The 23022-nt window shown below is 42.7% G+C and overlaps 1 protein-coding gene across 4 annotated transcripts; it reads right to left on the bottom strand.

Annotated features, from left to right (window-relative positions):
* Nucleotides 1–1995: 1995 nt before the first annotated feature.
* On the bottom strand, nucleotides 1996–23018 carry pld7 (phospholipase D family, member 7). 4 transcript variants are annotated; one of them, XM_039813440.1, is made up of 13 exons: nucleotides 22910–23018; nucleotides 22568–22740; nucleotides 21965–22054; nucleotides 18386–19543; nucleotides 17844–18031; nucleotides 15400–15574; nucleotides 15182–15296; nucleotides 10934–11061; nucleotides 8112–8315; nucleotides 7286–7425; nucleotides 5441–5606; nucleotides 5232–5331; nucleotides 1996–2619 (listed from the first exon to the last, which is right to left on the bottom strand). In XM_039813440.1, the coding sequence occupies exons 2-13, from the start codon at nucleotides 22706–22708 to the stop codon at nucleotides 2402–2404; spliced, it is 2823 nt and encodes a 940-aa protein (XP_039669374.1). In that variant the 5' UTR covers nucleotides 22709–22740; nucleotides 22910–23018; the 3' UTR covers nucleotides 1996–2401. The 4 variants fall into 4 exon arrangements, with proteins under 4 accessions (XP_039669374.1, XP_039669375.1, XP_039669377.1 ...); XM_039813441.1 differs by having other exon boundaries at nucleotides 22895–22990; XM_039813443.1 differs by lacking the exons at nucleotides 22568–22740; nucleotides 22910–23018 and adding an exon at nucleotides 22254–22372.
* Nucleotides 23019–23022: the final 4 nt, after the last annotated feature.

Here is a 23022-nt window from a genome sequence, read left to right as displayed (position 1 = left end):
TGTTTTGGCTAAAATCAACAAATAATCGTGATAATTAATCGTGATCTCAATATTGATAAAAATAATCGTGATTATCATTTTGGCCATAATCGTGCAGCCCTAACTGATCCAACACCGCATATCGACGTCCGTGTACTACGCAGTGGCGACATTATTTTTGTGACATGTAGTTTGGGGATGTAGTGATGTTTTTAAATGTAGCTTACGCTATGCATTACAAGGATATTTACGTGGTTGCCAATCCAAAATAATAAAAAGGAGTTACATGTTACATGAACTTGCACCATTTTGATTACATGTGGAATGAAGTCTGAGTCTTTCTGTCACTGCAAACAGTCAGTTTCCTCCACGCTCCCCTTTGCAAGCGCTGTGAAATGATCGTAATTCCCGCGGTGCAAAGGTGCGCGAGCGTGGAACAGATCGTGCGGTGTCGTAAACAGGATTATCATATGCGTATGCGCGAACATCTTGCGCATGTCGGATGGTGCAGGCAGCACAGATCGCGTACCCAACGCTCACTATTTCAGATCTGATTTAGTCACGGGAAAGAAAACATTTTGAGCCAGACTGTTTATTTATGGTCTTAACTTACTGTAGGCTAAGCAATATATAGGCTTTCAATGTAGACATAGAAACAGGAACGGAGAAATGCCCGCAGTGAATAAATAAATATTATATATATATGTTTTAAATCGATCGACCTAATTTTGATATGCTACATCTATACACCAAACCTATAAGCATGTTATTTCAGAAGTGAAAGAATGGCTTTTGTTGTGGATTTGCTTTTCCCCCTGACTCGAGTTGAAACTATACTCTATGCTCTTGAGTCCCACGGTCTACCGAGCATGCAACGTTTTGGACTGTCTGCTCGACCTAATTGCATTTTAATATACTACAATTATACACCAAACCTACAGTAGGCCTAGCTAGGCTACGTGCAGAACATTGTATGTTATTTCAGAAGTGAAAGTATGGCTTTTGTTGTTGATTTGCTTTTCACCCTTACTCGAGGAGAGACTTCACTCATGACAACGTAGCGGGCTGACTGACTCGAGGACTCGAGAGCTCATGACTCATGAGTCCCATGGTCTGCGAGCTTGCAACGTTTCCGGCTCTGCGGGAAGTTCCTAATCTCGGACTGTCTCTCTGATAGCTCAGGCGCTTGAGGTGACTTGTGGAGTTGTGGTTGCCTACGAAATTGTAAGTTATAAAGCTTTTGGCTGCTAAGATGGCTAGGACTAGTAGTAGCTAATGTTGCAAGAGGTTTGTGTGTAGCGCGGTTATCATTTTAAGGCGCTGACACACCAACCCAATTATCGGCCGTTGGACAGTCCGGCGAGGTCGGTGACTGGAGTCTGTTCCGTGTGTTCCGTGCTGTCGTCAGTTGGAGGCGCTGTTGGCTTTAATTTGGGCCGATTTGACTCGTTGAATCGGCCAGTGGGCAGTCGGACTCGATGACCAATCTGATTAGTGAGTGCTAGCCCTTGACTTGCGAATCAGTGCACTTATGTTAAAACACTTACCAGAAATGACGAGCGGTACGAACGCCTCTCAAAATCTGACAAAAATCTTTCAAACTGACTTTGTCGATCAAAAAAAACAGACAGACTCAGCAACTGCATGGCCGATTTCTCGCATAAAAGGTTTTCAGAAACACGTTTCGGTGAACTATTTTCGTAAAATACAAGATCGTATTCCGAAGGAGCTGCCATTATGGTCGGCTTTGAAATTCGGGATGACGCGTTCGTCATTTCCGGTTTTCATTTTTTGGGCGAAAATACAGATTAACGCCTGCTGTTATGGAGACGTATTACATCTCGCGCAGAACGTACGCTCAAGTCGGCGTCGCTTCGGTGTGTTCCGAGGCACTTTTTGGACCGACGGGAGCGTGTGTCAGAGCCTTTAGATTGAATTGTAGTAGGACTCGAGTTAATGATACTAAAGACTCGCGACTCATGGGTTAAATTTAAAGACACGGGTGTAAGATCCGAGTGAGTGTCGACTTAAACAGGTTTATTTCAAACACAGAACATCTAAAGCACAAAGCATGCTCACTCTTTGTGAGCCAGCAATGAATGGCAAATGTATAATATTTACAAGAACTGTATACTAATGGGCTGACATCATTTGGTTTCACTACACACTTGGCACTGGCATTTTAAGGTAAAATATATACAAAATGCTCCAGGCATGAAATCAATTAAACAAAGCAAGGTCCGCCTTGAACCTTAACTTGTGGAAGAACAATACAAAATATAAAATTAACACGTCTTGAAACAAAATATAAAAAAGAAAAGAAACGCAATTATATACAAAAACCCCCAAAAATTCTGCACAAGTCAAATACAGTTCAATTAGCGAGAGCAGGCGAGATGCTTCGTCAACGATGCAACGTGCTTTACTGAACAAACCCCCAGTGTGAGGCGCCAAGGCAGACGTCCGCGTCGTCCACAGAGAGAGCGCTGGCGTACTGGGACGTCCAGTCTCTGAGGAAGAGCTCCTCCGCCTGGCGCTGCAGTGTCTCCTGGCCTTCCTTCACCTCCGAGCCGGTCTGGTTCACCACCAAGCCCACTCCAGCCGTGTGGGTGAAGTAGTTCTCCGACCAGTTGGACGTCCCTGGGAACACCGAACACAGCAACAGCAGTTAGAGTGCATCACAGTCAGTCTCACATTTTAGTAAGAGATAGATAGATAGATAGATAGATTTTCTCACCACCATGTGGGTTCCATTCAAGAAAAAAAAAGTAGATCTGCAGTGAAAACAGGTTGGAATATACCTGGTTTCAAAATTAATATTAGTTAGGGATCGACCGATATGGATTTTTTAGTGCCGATGCCGATTTTCTTGAGCCGATACTGCTTTTGCTCCCTCAATTTACATCATAAAAATGTAAACCCTGCCACACTGGATTTGTTTTCGGAATCTGCTCTGCCGATGCCGATAAATATCGGCCCGATATATCAGCCGGCCGATAAAATCGGTCTATCACTAATCACATCTACACAACACAGCCTTGACGATGCATTGCTTGCTGACATATTATAAGACAGATATAATCAGGTCATCACAAAATGTCCTTTGTCAACACATTTCAATAATTTAAGAAAACAATAAACCTGAAAAGTAGCCATTGAAATAAAGTGCTTGATTTGTAATTTAAGACTGCCACGGTGCTAGTGGGGGAGGGGCAGTGCATGGCCTGCACGTGAACAGAGCTGCCTGTGGACGCCTATTGGCCGATGCCGATACACGTAAAAAAAAAAAAACAATCGGTCCATCACTGATATTAGTTTAATTAATTCCAGACTAAAATAACAACAATGCATTTTATATACATAAATGCTTTTTCAACAATCAAAAAAACTGTTTTAAAAAGAAATCCACATGCTTTAATCAAACGTTAAAAGCAAAATGACTTAAAATGACTTTTCTTTCTTCTAATTAAAAAAAAAAAAAAAAAAAAAACGGGCATCAGACTTTAGCAGTTAATCATTTGTTTTGTATTAAATATATGCGCAAAATACTTGTAGTCAGACAAATGGTGACAGAGCTTTCACCAAAGCAGCCCCCTCCCTCTGGAACTCCCTACCCATACACGTCCGTGACTCTACTCAACTGGACACATTCAAAGCACACCTCTTCAGATTCCACATACAATAGTCTTACATTTCTCACCTGATGGCTACTGGTTAGTTACGGCTACGTTAGTTACGGCTACGTTAGTTACGGCTACGTTAGTTACGGCTACGTTAGTGCCTCACGTTTCTTTTCATTACATCGATCGCCTGTTCAGAAGTCAGAGACGATGTAAGTTTGTACTCTTTATATTTAGTTATTGTTGCAGCAGAGTAATCTATTCCTGATTAGTTTGAGTCTGCAGTGAGTACTGAATGTTAAAGTGATGGTTCGGAGTAATTTCCCCCTAGGGTCCTTTGCACCATGACCTCGAGCCAAACACCCCCCCAGAAGCTTTTTTCACCTGGGTCGAACATTGGACGAGTTAGCGTAGAGTAGCGTTATCAGCTGAATAGCTTAGCGCGGGGCTAATGGATCCGAAGTGTCTCTTAACATTACCCCACTAATAATGCCCGAAATGATACCAAACGTCTACAGTAGTACAAATAGGTTATGCTCTCATAAAATGATGGATTGTAAAGTTTGTAAGTACACCAGAAGTGTATGTAAATAACACTTGCCTGCTGGCTTCTGCTCTCTGCTGTTGTTGGTGCTGTAAGACGAGTGCTTAGGGCCGTCTACAAATTACAACACCGAAAAGAGATGCAACAAAAATATTTATTAATTTAATGATTAAATAAGGTAATGTCTCCAAACTTACCTCAATTATAACTTGTCTCCTGCTAGTTATACTACAGCACTTACTTTAAAAAATAAGTTAAATTAATAAATACTTTTGTTGCATCTCTTTTCGGTGTTGTAATTTGTAGATGTCCCTAAGCACTCTTGCTGCCCGGTAGTAACAGCAGCAGCAGCAGCAGCAGCAGCAGCAGAGAGCAGAAGCCAGCAGGCAAATGTTATTTACATACACTTCTGGTGTTCTTACAAACTTTACAATCCATCGTTTTATTAGTGCATAACCTATTTGTACTACTGTAAACGGTCGTTATCATTTCGGTAACGTGGGGTATATTAAGAGACACTTCGATCCATTACCGCCATTATCCAGCTGATAAAACGCTACGCTAATCGTCTAATGTTCGACCCAATTAACAAAGCTCTGATATGGCTGCAGACGTCAGGGGTGAAAATTACTCCGAACCATCACTTTAACCGTTTGACCCTGTGATGTGAAGCTGCTAGTTTATCTGTATGTTGCTAGCTTGCCAACTTTCCACTACATCACACATTTTATTTCAGTATTTGTTAACTCCAACAATATGATATTCAAAATTTGACTGCTTTCTTTAATAACTACATAACAAAATACTTGTACTTTTAGTACTTGAGTAGTAAATTTTAAAATAAACTACTTGCAATACTTAAGTACAAAAAATGTTGAATACTTTAGTACTTCCACTTAAGTGGGGTGCTTAAAGAGCACTTCTACTTAAGTCACTTTTTTGATAGAGCACTTGTACTTCTACTCAAGTATGGGTCTCTAGTACTATACACCTCTGGTTATAAGTACTTTTCACCTCGGCCATAGTGGATATGTTTTAGTTTGAAGGGTTAGAAGAGTTTAAGTAGGTAGTAAGTGGTGATGGCGTACCGATATAGACCACTCGGTCTGTAACCATGTACTTGGCATGATTGACTCGTGCGAAGGGAATCTTCATCTGCTCCGCTGTGGAAGGCACCGTGAAGACTTTCTGCACAGAAACAAAACCAACAACAGGAGTTTAGGATATTTTAACCGTATCTGTTAATAAGGGCTGTGTGCCTCAGTCACTGTGCAGGAAGCGAGTTCGCCCAACGCACCACGTCAACGTCGCACTTCAGCGGAGGTCTGCGGAGCACCAGCAGGGACTGCAGGAAGGGGAACATGGCGGCGGGGGAGTGCTTCCAGCAGCTGACCAGGAGTCGGACCTGCACATGTCTGGTGCAGGCGGCGGCTCGCAGCGCCGAGTCGATGGCGGGCCAGAACCTGAGAGAGGGGAGACCAAACGCACACGTTTCAACCCTTCAGCAGGGGAAGCTTTCCGGAAAACCGGCCGAATATCAGAATGTCTGTGGTGCTGGTGAGCAGGGAGGCAAGCAGAGGAACAGATAATGTGTGCGCTATAGAGCCCGACCGATATATAGCTTTCTGGAAAACAGGCCGACACTGTCAACATCAGAATGTCTGTGGTGATAGTCTGGGAGTCACGGGACAGTGTCTGGGAGTCACGGGACAGTGTCTGGGAGTCACGGGACAGTGTCTGGGTGTCACGGGACAGTGTCTGGGTGTCACGGGACAGTGTCTGGGTGTCACGGGACAGTGTCTGGGTGTCACGGGACAGTGTCTGGGTGTCACGGGACAGTGTCTGGGAGTCACCACGGGACAGTGTCTGGGTGTCACGGGACAGTGTCTGGGTGTCACGGGACAGTGTCTGGGAGTCACGGGACAGTGTCTGGGAGTCACGGGACAGTGTCTGGGAGTCACGGGACAGTGTCTGGGTGTCACGGGACAGTGTCTGGGTGTCACGGGACAGTGTCTGACTGTCCTGGGACACTCCTAACAGGACAGGACAGTTTTTGCTGCCACTGCTAGTGAGCAGGGAGGGAAGCAGAGGCAAGCAGAGGAACGGATAATGTGTGCGCTACTTAAAAAAGGAGGACACCGCATAATACATTTTAAGCCCAGTTCATAACAAAGATTCTACGAGTTGAAACTTGCAACTATTTGCAAGGCACCGGTCTACAGCACCGGGCGCCCTGCCAGTTTACACCAATGCGACAAGGCGCTGGGTCATCTCCAGTAGCAACGACTCTTTGTACCACCGTTCTAACTCCCGACTTTCAGGCTCTCTTTTTTTTTTTTTAGCTGGATATCATCTGTAGCGTCTTAAAATGTGAACAAGGATAGAGATGGTGAGATACTTGCTACAGCTGCATTTCTAGTCCAGATGAAACCGCAAAAACAATGTTTTCTAATTCTCAGATTCACGGCTTTGTTCTAACGCTGCTCCCTCTCTTCAGTCACGCTCTAGCTCGCTCCACCAAATACCGCGCCCGTGGGCCCAAAACTCTGCCATTTCGACCAGCTGACAGTTTGTAACTTAGAAATCAATTGGATTATCATTTCATTTCTATAGTTTGTAGCGGACATGACCAGCTGACATCGCTGTTGGCTGTTGAAACAGGCGACGCCCCTTACGTTCTTTTTTTACGTTGCAAATTTCCCCAGCGACGTTGTAAAGACTGTTTCATCTCGCCGGAAATCTTTGGTCTGAACTTGGCTTTACACCGTTTGTATGTCGTCTGTAATGTGTTTGGACACTTCGAAAAACATCCCAGGACTGATCAGCCTTCTTCCAGAGAGGCACGTCTCCAGCATTTGAACTAGAAAGCCTCCAGTCAGCAGGAGAACCTCATCTTATTAAGCTGCTTTGTCAGCCAGAGTCCAGTGTTGTGACGGTTTATTCAATAAATACCCTTTTAATTAACTAGTCTATACTGTATCTATTTACAAGACACGACGCATTGCAGTATTTGTTACTGTAATACCTGTATCTAATAAATAAGTCACTCAACATAAAGATTTACTAGATTATTGTGTGTGAGGAATCGGTTTGTGTCTGATGAGGAACATGTCTAGGATTGTAACAATGCACCGGATGTCACCTGAGTGGCTCTGTGTACTGCGACAGAGGGAGATAGTCCATGACAGAGATGTAAATGAATTTCTGGGCGTCGTCGATGACAGACAGGATGGTGGAGAGATCGTCCGAGCGGCCGCGGGCGGAGATCTGCGGAGGCGAACTCTGCGGGAAACGGAGAGAACACAGCGAGAGGGCTCGGTCACAGCTGGCCACATGAATACAATTTAAAAAAGGGGTGTCTCATTTTTCAAAATGAGCTTTTAGTAAGTCCTCATATGATCATCTAAATGCTGTCTCATTTCATCTTCCGCTCCGAGATGTACACAATATCACTTAAATCTGCGGAATATGTCACTTTTTGATAAGTTTTGTTTAAAAAGTATCGGTATTACCCTTCAAAAACACATCAATAGCGGCATAACGATACATCAATTTGGATCGATATATATCGATTCATTGATCCATGATCCAATGTTATCGATGCAAAGTGAAAATATCGATACATATTGTCTGTAAGATTCCCCTTTATTTTAGATTCCCACTTTATATTTATTCTTTTTTATTAAAAAGAATAGTTTGTTTTTAATTTAAATGTCTGGAAGAGAATTGTCAATTCATATATTTTTTTTAGTTGCTATAAATGTAACTGTGTTAAATAGGCCAATGATATTGTCTCATATGGATGGAGGCCCCTGAATTGAATCGAAATTGTATCATGACAGACTTTAAGATATCAACAAATATCACATCGCTGGCCAAATAATCAATATAATATTGTATCGTGATAAAACGTGTGGAACTCAAAGCATTCCTCTGGAAAGAAGCTTATAGAGTAGTCCTGAACTTACAGACAGGTACACTTGAGCAGGTACTCCATTGAACTTGAGGCGCAGGGGATTCTGGGAGCTGGACAGCGCAGAGAGACGAGCAGGCCAGTACGGCGGCAGGGAGCCGTTGTTGGCGCCACCGATGCTCCAGTACACGCCAAAGATCCGAGAGGCATCCTGAGCCAGGCAGCTGCAGTCCTCCACCGACAGGCCCACCTCCTTCACCTGGTTTAAGAGAAGATAAGATAAGCCTTTATTGTCTCCTATAGGAAAAATTCATCTTTGGGCATTCGATAGAAACGAAATGGCGACACATAATACATAAACACCCAATAAACATACAGTTAACCTACATAGAAACATAATCATACATTATCTCATCGACCTTTCCTCACAATCACAGAAGAGAACCCACAACACATCCTCCCTCTCGTATTGCACCTAATTTTGATAATGATGCACATTTCCCGTTACCTCATGCTGTGGTCAATAACTTCTGTATTGCGCAATTGCATAATACCATATCAAATATAAACAATATTGCACCAGTACCCTATCAGGCATTGCACATCCTATAGCCATAATGGTAAGTACCTGGAATATTATTTAGTAGTCACACACACACACACACACACACAAACACACACACACACACACACACACACACACACACACACACACACACACACACACACACACACACACACACACACACACACACACACACACACACACACACACACACACACACACACACACACACACACACACACACACACCTTAAGGCTGATTCCAGTACCGATTATTAGTAGTTAATGAAACCGATAACAGATATTTGGAACCAATATGTATTTACAGTGAAAATGAAAATCTTTAAGTCAAAATTAAGATTTTGGAATGTTACAAACTCAAAAACTTGCTTTAAGCAATTATTTAAAGTGCTCATATTATGCTTTTTGGCTTTTCCCCCTTTCCTTTATTGTGTTATATATCTTTTTTGTGCAGGTTATAGGTTTACAAAGTGAAAAAGCCCAAAGTCCCCCCCAAAGGGACTTACCATCTCCAACAGAAAACACTGTTCACCAACTGCTCCAAACAGCTCTATTGTAGTCCAGCCTTTACTTCAGAGACAAACGTGGGTCACTTTGTAACATGTTATAATGCTCGCCTAGCTGTTAGCGTGGCACGCCCTCATACTCTGCTTCTGACTGGCTAGTAGTCCTTACCTAGCTACTGAGCATGTGCGACTCCCAACAAAGATGGAACAGAAGAGTGATGTCTCACTCTGTAGCTAAAACAGAGAGCTCAACACATAGGGTGAAAAGAGGAGCTGCAGCAATGTGCAGTACAACAAAAGTATGGTGTTTTTTGAAAATTAAACCATTCAACCTATTCTGAAATACAATTATGAACCTGAAAATGAGCATAATATGAGCACTTTAAATCCAAATTAAGATTTTGGAATGTTACTAACTTACAAACAGTAAGCTTAAATGCTTTAAGCAATTATGTAATGAATTCGAAACTTTCAACAGAATAAGCTGAAAGAGATCGTCTGATAGTGTTGTGGGCGGGACATGATGTCAGACTCAGTGGTGAATGAAACCTGAGCAGAGGGACAGACACAGAGCTGTAGCCGAGCCAAAGTAGCGCATGTTTAATTTATTCACTTTAAAATCAGGCAAATAAAACGCAGATACAGATAATCCGCAAACTGCCCAAAAATGGCCCGATAATCAGTCTATCCCTTATTAAGACCCACATGATAATCCAGATTATTTTACTCAAATAAATAGATCAGAAACATGCATTTATCGTTAATAGTTGAACAAACTTTACAAAAAATGCTTTAACTTTCACTTAATGCAATACATCTTAAAAAGTCTGCTACACTGAAGCTAATTTAAAAACAGCTCTCTCATTGTAGCCTAGTGTGTTTCCCTTGTATCTAAAAACATGTTGACATGAAACATGACAGTTTCCAAATAAATAATGACTTACTTGACAGTAGGTTTTATCTTTAGAAAAGAGCTTTTACCTTTACCTTGTCGCATGAAAAATAGGCGTTGGTTCTATTTCTAGCAGGCACGTGTTTTCGGTGCGGTTCGAGCCGGGCCTGAGACGTGCGTGTCACGCAGGAAGTGTGCAAGCTCTAAACCGCTAACATGGGAGCCAAAATAAAAATGGACACGCCACGCAGCTGACACGCTCACGCCACCCAGCCAGTGTGTAGCCGGCCTAAGGCTGCGTTCAGACAGGGAAACCGTGATCCGGTGATTTGCCGCAGTGTTGTGCGGCGGTGGGAGTGTCACTGAAACGGGCCATTTGTGCGACGTCCTGTTTTGTTCTTTAACAACCCAATAGACCTTTTTTTCACGGCAGACATGTTGACATGTCATAGTAGGAAAATCACAGGTGTATTCAAAACCATTAATGATGGCTGCATCCCACTTAGGAGAGGTCCTGGTATTGTGCATGCTGACTCACTGGAATATCTTACTGGGACACTTGATAGAACGGAGCCATCGTTAAGGTTATCAATTTCAGCTGTGCTTTTCCTACTATGACAAGTCAGAATGTCTGCTGTGAAAAAGAGAAAGAAAAGAGACGAGCAAGACGGATCGACTGTGCTTTGTTGTTTGGCAAGCATTCAGCTCTTACACAAACTCCCGGGCAGTTCAGGACCCCCCCGCGGCAAACTCTGCCGCTGCCTAAATGCACTACTCCAATTCAAAATGAATGGACTTGCATTTTTACCGCACCTTCGGACGGCCGACGCAGGCTGTGTGAATGCCCACTAATGCAGATACATTTGAAAACGCACATATTTCTCTCCTTTTTACCTGACTTAGAGAGCGCCAGTCCATGTTAGCACTACCCAGGTAGAAGTGCTTCTGATCCACCACCCACAGCTTGGTGTGTACAATGCCTCCGGTCACAGCGTTGAGGTCCACCTCTCTGACCTCTGCACCTGGAAACAACACACATACGATCAGAAATCACTGCAGAGTTATAACCCTGCGTTGGTTGGATAGAAGTAGTAGTGTCTGCGGTCTACATTAGTGACTAAATGTACAAAGGTGTTCTGGGAAATGCAATACCTAAGGAAGGTAAAGTCATGTACCTTGGAAATATAAAGCAAGACACTTAACCCCTAGTTGCTCCAGAGGTGTGCAACCTCTGACGTATGTAGCAATTGTAAGTCACTTTGGAAGCGTCCGCTAAATGACATGTAATGTAATGAAAAAAAATTACTTGCCAGCTAAGGAGTGAGAAAATGTTTCCGTTCATAAATGGAACAAATCGATGATTTATGCGAGGGAAATAGTTTATGATCAAAGTGTATACTTTTTAAACATAGTGGATTTGTACTTCGATGGTGGCAACATGTAGCCATGACTGTTTGTTATTATTTTCTTTAGAATGACTGTTCGTTTCCTTTTATATCTATGATTGTAAGACTCTCGATTGGACAAAATGTTCGTTATATGCACAAAAACCAAATTAAGATTACCGTATTTTCCGCACTATAAAGCGCACCGGATTATAAGGCGCACCTTCAATGAATGGCCTATTTTAGAACTTTTTTCATATATAGGGCGCACCGGATTATAAGGCGCATAGAATAGAAGATACTGCAGTCAAACGTTTGACTGGGGTTGCGTTATGCATCCACTAGATGGAGCTGTGCTAAAGGGAACGTCAACAAAACCGTCAGATAAAGTCAAACTTTATGAAGCGTTCTAACAACTCCGTTCACTCCCTCCTTATAGCATTTAAATCTAAGTGGTCCGAGAAATGGCGACCGTCTCAACGTGGTCCCTGACATGTTGTCATCGGCTTGTCCGCTTCCATTGGCCATATCAGAGGCAAACCTGAACGGATTGGCTAAGATAAGCTACCAATTGAAAGCTTAGAAGCTAGGGAATACGATGACGCCCACATCGATCATGTACAGTGCCTTGCGAAAGTATTCGGCCCCTTGAACTTTTCGACCTTTTGCCACATTTCAGGCCTCAAACATAAAGATATAAAACTGTATTTTTTTGTGAAGAATCAACAACAAGTGGGACACAATCATGAAGTGGAACGAAATTTATTGGATATTTCAAACCTTTTAAACAAATAAAAAACTGAAATATTGGGCGTGCAAAATTATTCAGCCCCCTTAAGTTAATACTTTGTAAGCGCCACCTTTTGCTGCGATTACAGCTGTAAAGTCGTTAGCGGTATGTCTCTATCAGTTTTGCACATCGAGACTGACATTTTGCCCATTCCTCCTTGCAAAACAGCTCGAGCTCAGTGAGGTTGGATGGAGAGCGTTTGTGAACAGCAGTTTTCAGTTCTTTCCACAGATTCTCGATTGGATTCAGGTCTGGACTTTGACTTGGCCATTCTAACACCTGGATATGTTTATTTGTGAACCATTCCATTGTAGATTTTGCTTTATGTTTTGGATCATTGTCTTGTTGGAAGACAAATCTCCGTCCCAGTCTCAGGTCTTTGGCGAGACCCCATCAGGTTTTCTTCCAGAATGGTCCTTTATTTGGCTCCATCCATCTTCCCATCAATTTTAACCATCTTCCCTGTCCCTGCTGAAGAAAAGCAGGCCCAAACCATGATGCTGCCACCACCATGTTTGACAGTGGGGATGGTGTGTTCAGGGTGATGAGCTGTGTTGCTTTTACGCCAAACATAACGTTTTGCATTGTTGCCAAAAAGTTCGATTTTGGTTTCATCTGACCACAGCACCTTCTTCCATGTTTGGTGTGTCTCCCAGGTGGCTTTTGGCAAACTTTAAACGACACTTTTTATGGATATCTTTAAGAAATGGCTTTCTTCTTGCCACTCTTCCATAAAGGCCAGATTTGTGCAGTATACGACTGATTGTTGTCCTATGGACAGAGTCTCCCAGCTCAGCTGTAGATCTCTGCAGTTCATCCAGAGTGATCATGGGCCTCTTGGCTGCATCTCTGATCAGTCTTCTCATTGTATGAGCTGAAAGTTTAGAGGGACAGCCGGGTTCTCGTAGATTTGTAGTGGTCTGATACTCCTTCCATTTCAATATTATCGCTTGCACAGTGCTCCTTGGGATGTTTAAAGCTTGGGAAATCTTTTTGTTTCCAAATCCGGCTTTAAACTTCTAAAACAAGTATTATCGGACCTGCCTGGTGTGTTCCTTGTTCTTCATGATGCTCTCTCGCGCTTTACACGGACCTCTGAGACTATCACAGAGCAGGTGCATTTATACGAGAGACTTGATTACACACAGCTGGATTCTATTTATCATCATTAGTCATTTAAGGTCAACATTGGATCACTCAGAGATCCTCACTGAACTTCTGGAGAGAGTTTGCTGCCGAAAGTAAAGGGGCTGAATAATTTTGCACGCCCACTTTTTCAGTTTTTTATTTGTTAAAAATGTTTGAAATAGCCAATGAATTTCGTTCCACTTCATAATTGGGACCCACTTGTTGTTGATTCTTCACAAAAAATTACAGTTTTATATCTTTATGTTTGAGGCCTGAAATGTGGCAAAAGGTCGAAACGTTCAAGGGGGCCGAATACTTTCGCAAGGCACTGTAGCAAGCTGGGCAGAGAAGCTAGCGGCGATGACAAGTGCGGAAATGGAAAACGCGTTTTTCCGTTGTGATTCGGCCAGAAACTTCAACATTGTGAGGCGAACAGATCGTTTTGGAATATAAAGCTTGGATATTACATTTCCTTGGACTCTTGTGGATTTATGAAAATCAAGTTTTGGCCAAAATACCACTTTGTTGCTGAAAGGACAACGAAATCAGGTATGGATGCACTCTCGACACCTGCGCAGATTATGGCTGAATTGTTTTATTGTAAATTGTTTACTTTGTAACAGTTGTGTAACTGCTATAAATCATCGTATGCTTTGTATGTGGGCTTAAATTAATCATTAGAGGCTAAGCTTTCAATTGGTGTGTCGCATGGCTGTATATTTTGAATATTTAATGCTTTAAAGTTATAAAAACGCGAATGAGTGGAAGTTTTATCGAGGTTACAGCGACGCAGTGTCCCGTCAACGGGGCAGTGATCCAAGAGGTTGATCCATATATAAGGCGCTCCGGATTATAAGGCGCACTGTCGTTTTTTTTTGAAAATTAAAGGCTTTTAAGTGCGCCTTATAGTGCGGAAAATACGGTAAGTGTTTTTTGATTTAGTACCGTATTTTCCGCACTATAAGGCGCACTTAAAAGCCTTTAATTTTGAAGTTTCTGGCCGAATCACAACGGAAAAACGCGTTTTCCATTTCCGCACTTGTCATCGTCGCTAGCTTCTCTGCCCAGCTTGCTACATGATCGATGTGGGCGTCATCGTATTCCCTAGCTTCTAAGCTTTCGATTGGTAGCTCATATTAGCCAATCCATTCAGGTTTGCCTCTGATATGGCCAATGGAAGCGGACAAGCCGATGACAACATGTCAGGGACCACGTTGAGACGATAGCCATTTCTCGGACCACTTAGATTTAAATGCTATAAGGAGGGAGTGAACGGAGTTTTCAGAACGCTTCATAAAGTTTGACTTTATCTGACGGTTTTGTTGACATTCCCTTTAGCACAGCTCCATCTAGTGGATGCATAACGCAACCCCAGTCAAACGTTTGAATGCAGTATCTTCTATTCTATGCGCCTTATAATCCGGTGCGCCCTATATATGAAAAAAGTTCTAAAATAGGCCATTCATTGAAGGTGCGCCTTATAATCCGGTGCGCCTTATAGTGCGGAAAATACGGTAACTCTGGAATACCTGACATGTGTGATACATTCCAAATCAAACCAATTTCATAAAGTTTGGGAACCTTATCTGAATTATTTGTACCCCATTGTCACTGACATTATGTTACGGGGATAAGGTCATAAGAGAGAGTACTTTGCTGTGTAGGTTTTCTTTCTTTATTAAATTTTATGGATCCATTTTGTACTTATTGCAAAAATGAAAACCAATAAACATATTTAAAAAAATTAATAATGATGTTGCCTAGTTCAGCTTTAATATATGGTGCACACGACAGAGAGGCAACACACAATGAGCTCCATATTGTCTGGTGATGAAGTACCTGTTGCAGCTAATTCTGCCGTATCTTGAGTGGAGGTCTGGGGGGCGTTGACGGCAATCTGGAGTTCCACACCTTTGGATTCAAGTTGTTTAAGTTGCTCAAAGACCATTCTTCCCTAAAAACATATGAAACATATGGAAATGAAATCACACACATTAAGGTTGATGAAGGATGATTTTATTATCGTGAGAGTAGGGCATGCCGCTGACTGAACTAACCTGAGAGTCGGAGGAGTGCGCCGACTCGCTGTCACGTAGAGTGAAGTAGAAAGCAGCGATATGGACCGAGCTGTTGGCTTTGCCCAGCAGATGTAGCCAGCTGTCTGCGATGCTCTGTCTGGACGAGGGAGAGGGCTGGTAGAGACCCTCGGGGATGCTCTCCACCAGGCGCACTCTGAACAAGAGAAACAGAGAGAGAGAGAGAGAGAGAGAGAGAGAGAGAGAGAGAGAGAGAGAGAGAGAGAGATGTTATATATAATACTATATGTATTGAATATGTGATATGTACTATATATGCATTTTCTGTAAACTGCTTTGGCAACAACATGTTTTCTTTGTTCATGCCAATAAAGCAAAATGTAACTGAATAGAGAGATAGATAGATAGATAGATAGATAGATATAGAGAGAGAGAGAGAGAGAAACTGAAGCTACAGCCACTGACACACCAAACAGTATCCAGTCATCATCTTAAACAAGTAGATCTGGTCAACTTTTAAGATTTAGTAGAATTTGCATGACACTTCTTTAGCTGCTCCTATGTCACCTTCGAAACGACAAAATTGAAATAACGCGGGGTGGGGGATGTATGGGGATGTATCGATGCATCGTGAATTGTTTAAATATCAATTTAAATACGATAAAAAAAAGAATCTCGATGCAATTTTTAAACGGCCTAGGGCATGACGCTAGCTACCATTACACAGCAGGTAACGTTAGCCTGCCGTTAGCTAGTTACGTTAGCTGGCTTAAAGTGATGGTTCGGAGTAATTTCACCCTAGGGTCTTTTGCACCATGAGCTTGAGCAAAACACCCCCCCAGAAGCTTTTTTCACCTGGGTCGAACATTGGGAGAGTTAGCGTAGCGTTATCAGCTGAATAGCTTAGCGCAGGGGCTAATGGATCCAATGATGTATCTTGTAAATGACCCCACTAATAATGCCCGAAATGATACCAAACTTCTATACTAGTACAAATAGTACTCATAAAACGATGGATTGGAAAGTTTGTAAGTACACTAGAAGTTTATGAACACTTGCCTGCTCTCTTCTGCTCTCTGCTGCTGCTGCTACCTTAGACGAGTGCTTAGGGCTGTCTACAAATTACTACACTGAAAAGAGATGCAACAAAAATATTTATTAATTTAATGATTAAATAAGGTAATGTCTCCAAACTTACCTCAATTATAACTTGTCTCCTGCTAGTTATACTACAGCACTTACTTAAAAAAAAAAAGTTAAATTAATAAATATTTTTGTTGCATCTCTTTTTGGTGTTGTAATTTGTAGACGGCCCTAAGCACTCGGCTTACTGCAGGTAGCAGCAGCAGCAGCAGCAGCAGCAGAAGAGAGCAGGCAGAGGTGTATAGTCCAGGTGCCAGAAAGTAGAAATCCTGTCCAGCAGCTGTCCCAACCATCACTAAACCAGCTCCTCTACCAGGTAGATGAGCTCGTTAGTGAAAACACCTGTTCTAGATGTAGAGGCAGATCCAAAAACATGGCAGGATTTTTACTTTCTGGCACCTGGACTATACACCTCTGAGAGCAGGCAAGTGTTCATAAACTTCTGGTGTATTTACAAACTTTCCAATTCATCGTTTTATGAGTGCATAACCTGTTTGTACTAGTGTAGAAGTTTGGTATCATTTCGGGAATTATTAGTGGGGTCATTTACGAGATACATCACTGGATCCATTAGCCCCTGCGCTAAGCTATTCAGCTGATAACGCTACTCTAGCTAACTCTCCCAATGTTCGACCCAGGTGAAAAAAAGCTTCTGGGGGGGTGTTTGGCTCGAGGTCATGGTGCAAAGGACCCTAGGGTGAAATTACTCCGAACCATCACTTTAAACACGGTTAAAATGCTGACAGCTAAACGGTCTAACGTGTGACTCTATTTAACTGTTGTTTTTTTTTTCTTATTTAAGATAAAATACAATTTCAGCGTCACTTTTGATGAGAGGACACATCTGTTGTTTGTAGAAAGAAAGAAAGAAAAAAAAAAGGAAGTATTTTCAGTCATTTGTCTGCATCTCATTCTGATTCTGTCGAATCGGGAGTTGAGTGTATCATTACATCCCTAAAGCTCAGCTAAGTGTGCAAATTAAAAAGGTGAAGAATCACAAAGAAAGGAAAAGTTGTTTCTTTTTCAAAAAATAAAAAGTACAATGTTGTGCACATGCATGTAGTTGCTGGTGCAAGACAAAAAAGTAAATGTTCAAAGAAGGTAAAGTCCACACAACAGCTTCCTCAGGTCTGAGGAAGGCCAAATTGTGGGCCCGAAACGATGGGTGCCTTGTTTGCACTATTAAAAGTATTTTTCCGGAGCATTAAGCTGTTGTGTGGACTTTACCTTCTTTAAAAGTTGTTTCTTTTGTCACAGCAAATGGCTCATTGCAAACAAAACTGATTGGAGAGATCGACATGTTTTGCCTGGTTGTGTCTTACCGACAATCCGTGCTGCAAGGCTCTGGTACTAGGCCGAAGCCCTCCAGCCAGTGCAGTTCCATCTGAGCGGTGAGCTGAGCCACAGACATGGGAAGCCCGTAGTGCCACACATGCTGGCCAAACCCCCCGAGAAGCAGCAAGGCGGTGGGCAGGAGGCAGAAGAGGGCAAAACTGGAGCATCCTGGACTCTACAAAACAAGATGAGTACAATGTTAATAAACCTGTGAACAAAAGTGTTCTAGTTTCGTTTTATTTACTTCTCCATTTATCTTCATTATTATTGTCGTCTCTGCCACAATTATTATTATTATTATTGCCACCCTACTACACACTATCTTCACACAAAAAAATTAAATAAAAATGTGTGAAGTTAGGATCATAGCTTGGACAAGAGACTTGGGAACAGCTGAGGACTGTGTTACATGCCCAAGCTGTTACTGCAGGGTGTGGTGAAATTCCTGTTTGTGTGACTGTGACCACCAGGACAACAGTATGACTGATATCAGTGGAATCTGTCAGGCGAGTAGAACCCCATGACTCACCTTGGTTGACTTGGTTGATTGAGCTCCAGCAGGCTTCTCTGGTGCTACAGGAGAGGTCGACTCATCCGCATTGGTTTTTTCCTCTGCAGGATCTGAAAACTCTGACTGGCTTATAAGTGGTCCCTCGGCCTTTTCATCTGCAACATCATCCTCACGTTCGACATCTGATGAAGACCTGCTGTCCTTTAATTCAAGTGGGTTCGTCGGCACCGTCTCCCACGGCGGTTGTTCGTCCATAATAGCCTCGTCTTTGGTATCTCCGGCGGCGGTGAACGTAATCCTGCTTTTAACCTCAAAGGCAAACTTCTCTTCCGTGTCTTCCGGTGGCTTTTGGCTGATTGAGTCCTCGCACGGAAGTTGAGTTACGGGGGCACCCTGAACGGTTTCAGTTTCTATTTCAAACGTTTTGCTCTCCTCCAGCTCCGGTACGTGTTGCTGCGAGCCCTGCTCCGGTCTGAGGGCTGGCCTGGGGCTCGCAGTCAGAGAAGATTCAGACGAAGTGGAACTCTTCGGTGCAGTGATTAGGGGACTATGGGCTGCTGCAGCCGCTCGTTCTGTACTGCTTAGCAGAGAGGTGGCTTCAGAGTCGATTTTGGGGATGCGGACCGATGGCAGGGGTAGTGATGTTTCTCTCACATCAGGCGGCTTGGACTTTGCGACCTCCACACTGCCTACTTTCTCAGCGCCTACATGTTGCTGCGAGCCTTGCTCTGGTCGGAGGGCCGGCCTGGGGCTCGCAGTCAGAGAAGATTCAGACGAACTGGAGCTCTTGGATGCAGTGGTTAGGGGACCATGGGCTGCTGCAGCGGCTCGTTCAGTGCTGCTTAACAGAGAGGGGGGTTCGAAGTCGATTTTGGGGACGCGGACCGATGGCAGGGGGAGGGCCGTTTCTCTCACATGAGGCAGCTTGGGCTTCTCGGCCTCCACGCTGCCAGCTTTCTCTGGAGGAGGAGCTACATGGACAGGGGTGTCGGTTTGGGATCCAGGCAGCTCCGGGGTTTGGCTCGCAACAGTAGGTCGCGGTCGGAAAGTGGGGATTCGGGAGAGGAGTTTCCCACCTTTGCGGTTCATGTCTTCTTTCTCCTCGAGTTCTTTTCTCGCAGCCTTTTCGTCTTCAGCCCGCAAGCGGTCCAGCACAACACGACAATACTTCAGTTCCTGAGGAGGACAGAACCTCATTAGGAAAAAAAAAACATGCATCCATCTTGTGTGTATATAAAAACTATTTCTCTATAGTAACTCTCACACAAACAAGTTTTAACCCAGTGACTCTGAATAGCTTCATGGCCAACACCCTAAGCTGCACATAACACCGGAAATACCTTTAGAAAAGCAGTTAAACGCTCTCAAACTCAACATCATCTAGTCTTGGTCTTGTATTAATTCAAACAACAATACTATAACACTGTACATTACCTCGAGCGGCTTCCGTAGTACTGCAATAGCTAGGATAGCCACACCCATTCAAATTTGTGGGATTTTCTGATGCACCTGAGCATGTTTAACATGTTGTTTTCATGGATGCCAATATTTGTTTAAAACAAGAGTGTTACCATGGCGACAACATTCTTTAATTTTACATTCCAGTGGCAGCTGAGCAATGAGCTTGCTTTGATTCAAGCTCAGTCCACATAACAATGCTAATTTTCATTAACACACAGATACCTATGGCAACCAAATGTCAGTATTCCAGAACAGACGGATTGTCTATCAGGGCGTGGCAAGTCGACTCGTCATATTTCTGCAGCTGCTGCTTTCATTGTACATGTTATGTAGTCCTCCCATAAACAGAGACTACGTTAACATGCACATAATCTGGTTTTTGCCCTTATTCTGAAAAGTGACAATATTCTGACTATGCTATTTACATGGCTAATGAACGTGAATATTCCACCAATATTCCAGTTCACATGCAGCCGTGCAAAATAGATTTTTTTTTTCATTGTTTTTAACAAGTTTTCCCACCGGTGGCGGACTAATGACAGCCTCCCTCTTTTATTCCTTCAACCAGCTTCTTGAAAAGGTCGGCATTGTGATGTTTGTGCATATCCAAAAACCAATCGATATCCAGGTCTTTCAGAATGTTTAAAAGTAGGTGCGTTTCTGCTTCCGAGAATGTGGCCTTTTCTTTTAGGTATGCATGACTACCATAGCTTTGCAAACTGTTGGCTAGTTGAGTTGTTTACAACAACTATAGCAACACACAGAGCTGACGTTAACTGGTTGCTTAATAAACCTGAATAATACCCCACATATGCCAAATGTCTGGTTCGGAAAATGATGTATTCTGGAAAAAAACAGAATATGCTGTTTACATGACCTGTATCAAATTCGGTATATTGTCATATTTGGAATACAAGTGGGAATATTAGTGTGCATTCAGACACACTCACTGATATGTAACTCCATTTCCAACGAGAGTACGTCATGCAACTGAATGTCTTCCACCAGTTTAAATGTTTTCTTTTCTTTATTTTTTCTCTTATTGTGCGACGACAACGAAGACATTTTTTACAAGTCACAGTAGGAAAACCCCTGGTGTAAATGATTAACGGTGGATTCCACTGAGCTGCTCCTGTTGTAGGGTCCTGGTATTGTGCATGCTCCGTCACCGTCATGGCTTACTGGGACAGTTAAATAGAGCAGAGCCATATTAGTTACACCTGTGCCTTTCCTACTATGACAGGACAAAATGCCTGCTGTGAAAGCAAACATATTCTAGCCAACAGGACTAGGACTTTTGAGGCAAATGTCAACATCAGCCAATAGTCTTTCGTTCATAAATGCATTACATAAAAAAAATTGTTTTGATAATGATCCTTTAAAATATTTTTTTTTTTAAAGAATTATGCCCATGATATACACTGAACAGGACATTTTGTAATTGAAAAATAAATGATGTAGGGTAACATAACAAACAATGTCATTTAAACAAAAGTTACCTGAAATATATTTTGGCAGTACTGTATATACTGCAATGTCTAGTTAATTATCTGCCAGCCTTTAGTGTATACTGATATACCTGCAGTACGCTAATGCTGGCTCATATGTCAGTCTAGCGCTGAACTCCATTTTATAAATTTCACTGAAGCAAACTACGTTGACACCCGAAGGTGGCTTTATATAAATATGTAAACTTGACAGTCCAATATTGCAAAATAAATGTATTTCTATTTAAGTGCACTGTTCAAATATTGCTCTTATCTTTACTGTCACTATTATCTTCGATGATAAAAGTTAACTGTGAAATATTAGATTTCAACATTGACGTTTTGCATTGCAGGCTGAGCTCTCCTAATGTAAATAACTTACTTACAGGCTGAATATATAAATCAGCTTTACTGCTCCAGAACAGGCTAAATGAGATTACACTTCTGCACTAGCCTGCCAATTTTTTCTGCTGATGATTACATGCTGCTGCACAAACACAGAGCACCATTTACCTCACACAACATGGCTGTATAAATAGTTGGGCCACTCCCAGGGCTTTCTAGGTAGCTATGGTTTTCCGGCCTATACAAAAGATCTAACAGCAAGAGGTGTGTTTGCTTAGGCTTTGTGAGGTGAATTATAGACTACCGCAGCAGCAGTTTCCTCCTCCAGCTCTGCAGCGGGACTTTGACGTGTCTCCATCACTTGGACGGACTCAGAGTCGGACTCATCGGACTCCTGATGGGACAAGATCGGTTATATTAACAGTTAACAATGCATCTAACATAGACCACAATGTAAGACTTCAGGACACGTGCAGCGGTTGTATTTTAATCTACAAAAGGCAACATTGAAGAACAAAAGGAATGTAAGGGCAACGTTTTGTAATCTTCTTTACATAGGAACACCGTCAGCGTTAAGGAAAAAAAGAACTTACCATGATGCAGTAACTTGCCAGGTAATAAGTTATGGATGGGCGGAGGGATTCACACTCGCGATGCGGTTATTAGCTCTTGACAGTTATGCTAACCAGCTAGGCAAATATTACATACGTTAAAGTGGTAATATCAGTAAATATAAGACAGTTTAAGGCAGGCTGGTGTCTATATAATCCTTCCCTGAGTATTTCTCTCGGGTTAGCGAGCAAACGTTGCTGTCGTTGACGTTAGCGAGCAAGCTACGTGGCCGACTGTTAAGTTTTCAGCAGCGGAGGAAGAGGAGGCGGAAAAGCTGAGCAATGAAAATACCCACCTCGTACGTAGTTCTCCTGAACGGGCGGGCCGACCTTCTCCTCGGGGTTACCGTTGTTGTGTCCAGAAACTCTACCTCACTTGAGTCACTCTCCTCACTTGCCTGCCTGGGGAGGATGGACTTTCTGGATCGCAGTAGCATCTCGGACTACTTTAATAATGCAGCAGCAGCACCTTCGTGACACGAGATTAACGGACGTAACGTTAAAGAGCAGTCACGTTTGTCTGCTAATGAGAGCCCACTCCGGCTAACTTTAATGTCGAGTTATGGCGAACAGAAGTTGCATTAAACGTCTGCTAATGTTATCCAAACACCTTCCACACTGACCTTAAACAACCTTACCGTTGAATCCTATTTGAAAGCGCCGTCTTTCTTCAGAAATAAACAACAATTTGAAGAAACCGCGATTTCCTGTTATCGCTGATTGGCGGTTGGATTGAAAACAGTGGCTCCGC

The sequence above is a fragment of the Perca fluviatilis genome, chromosome 10, assembly GCF_010015445.1.
Source record: "Perca fluviatilis chromosome 10, GENO_Pfluv_1.0, whole genome shotgun sequence".
Lineage (NCBI taxonomy): Eukaryota > Metazoa > Chordata > Actinopteri > Perciformes > Percidae > Perca > Perca fluviatilis.
Note: the sequence above shows the minus strand (reverse complement) of the source record. Positions and strands in the feature narration are given on the sequence as shown.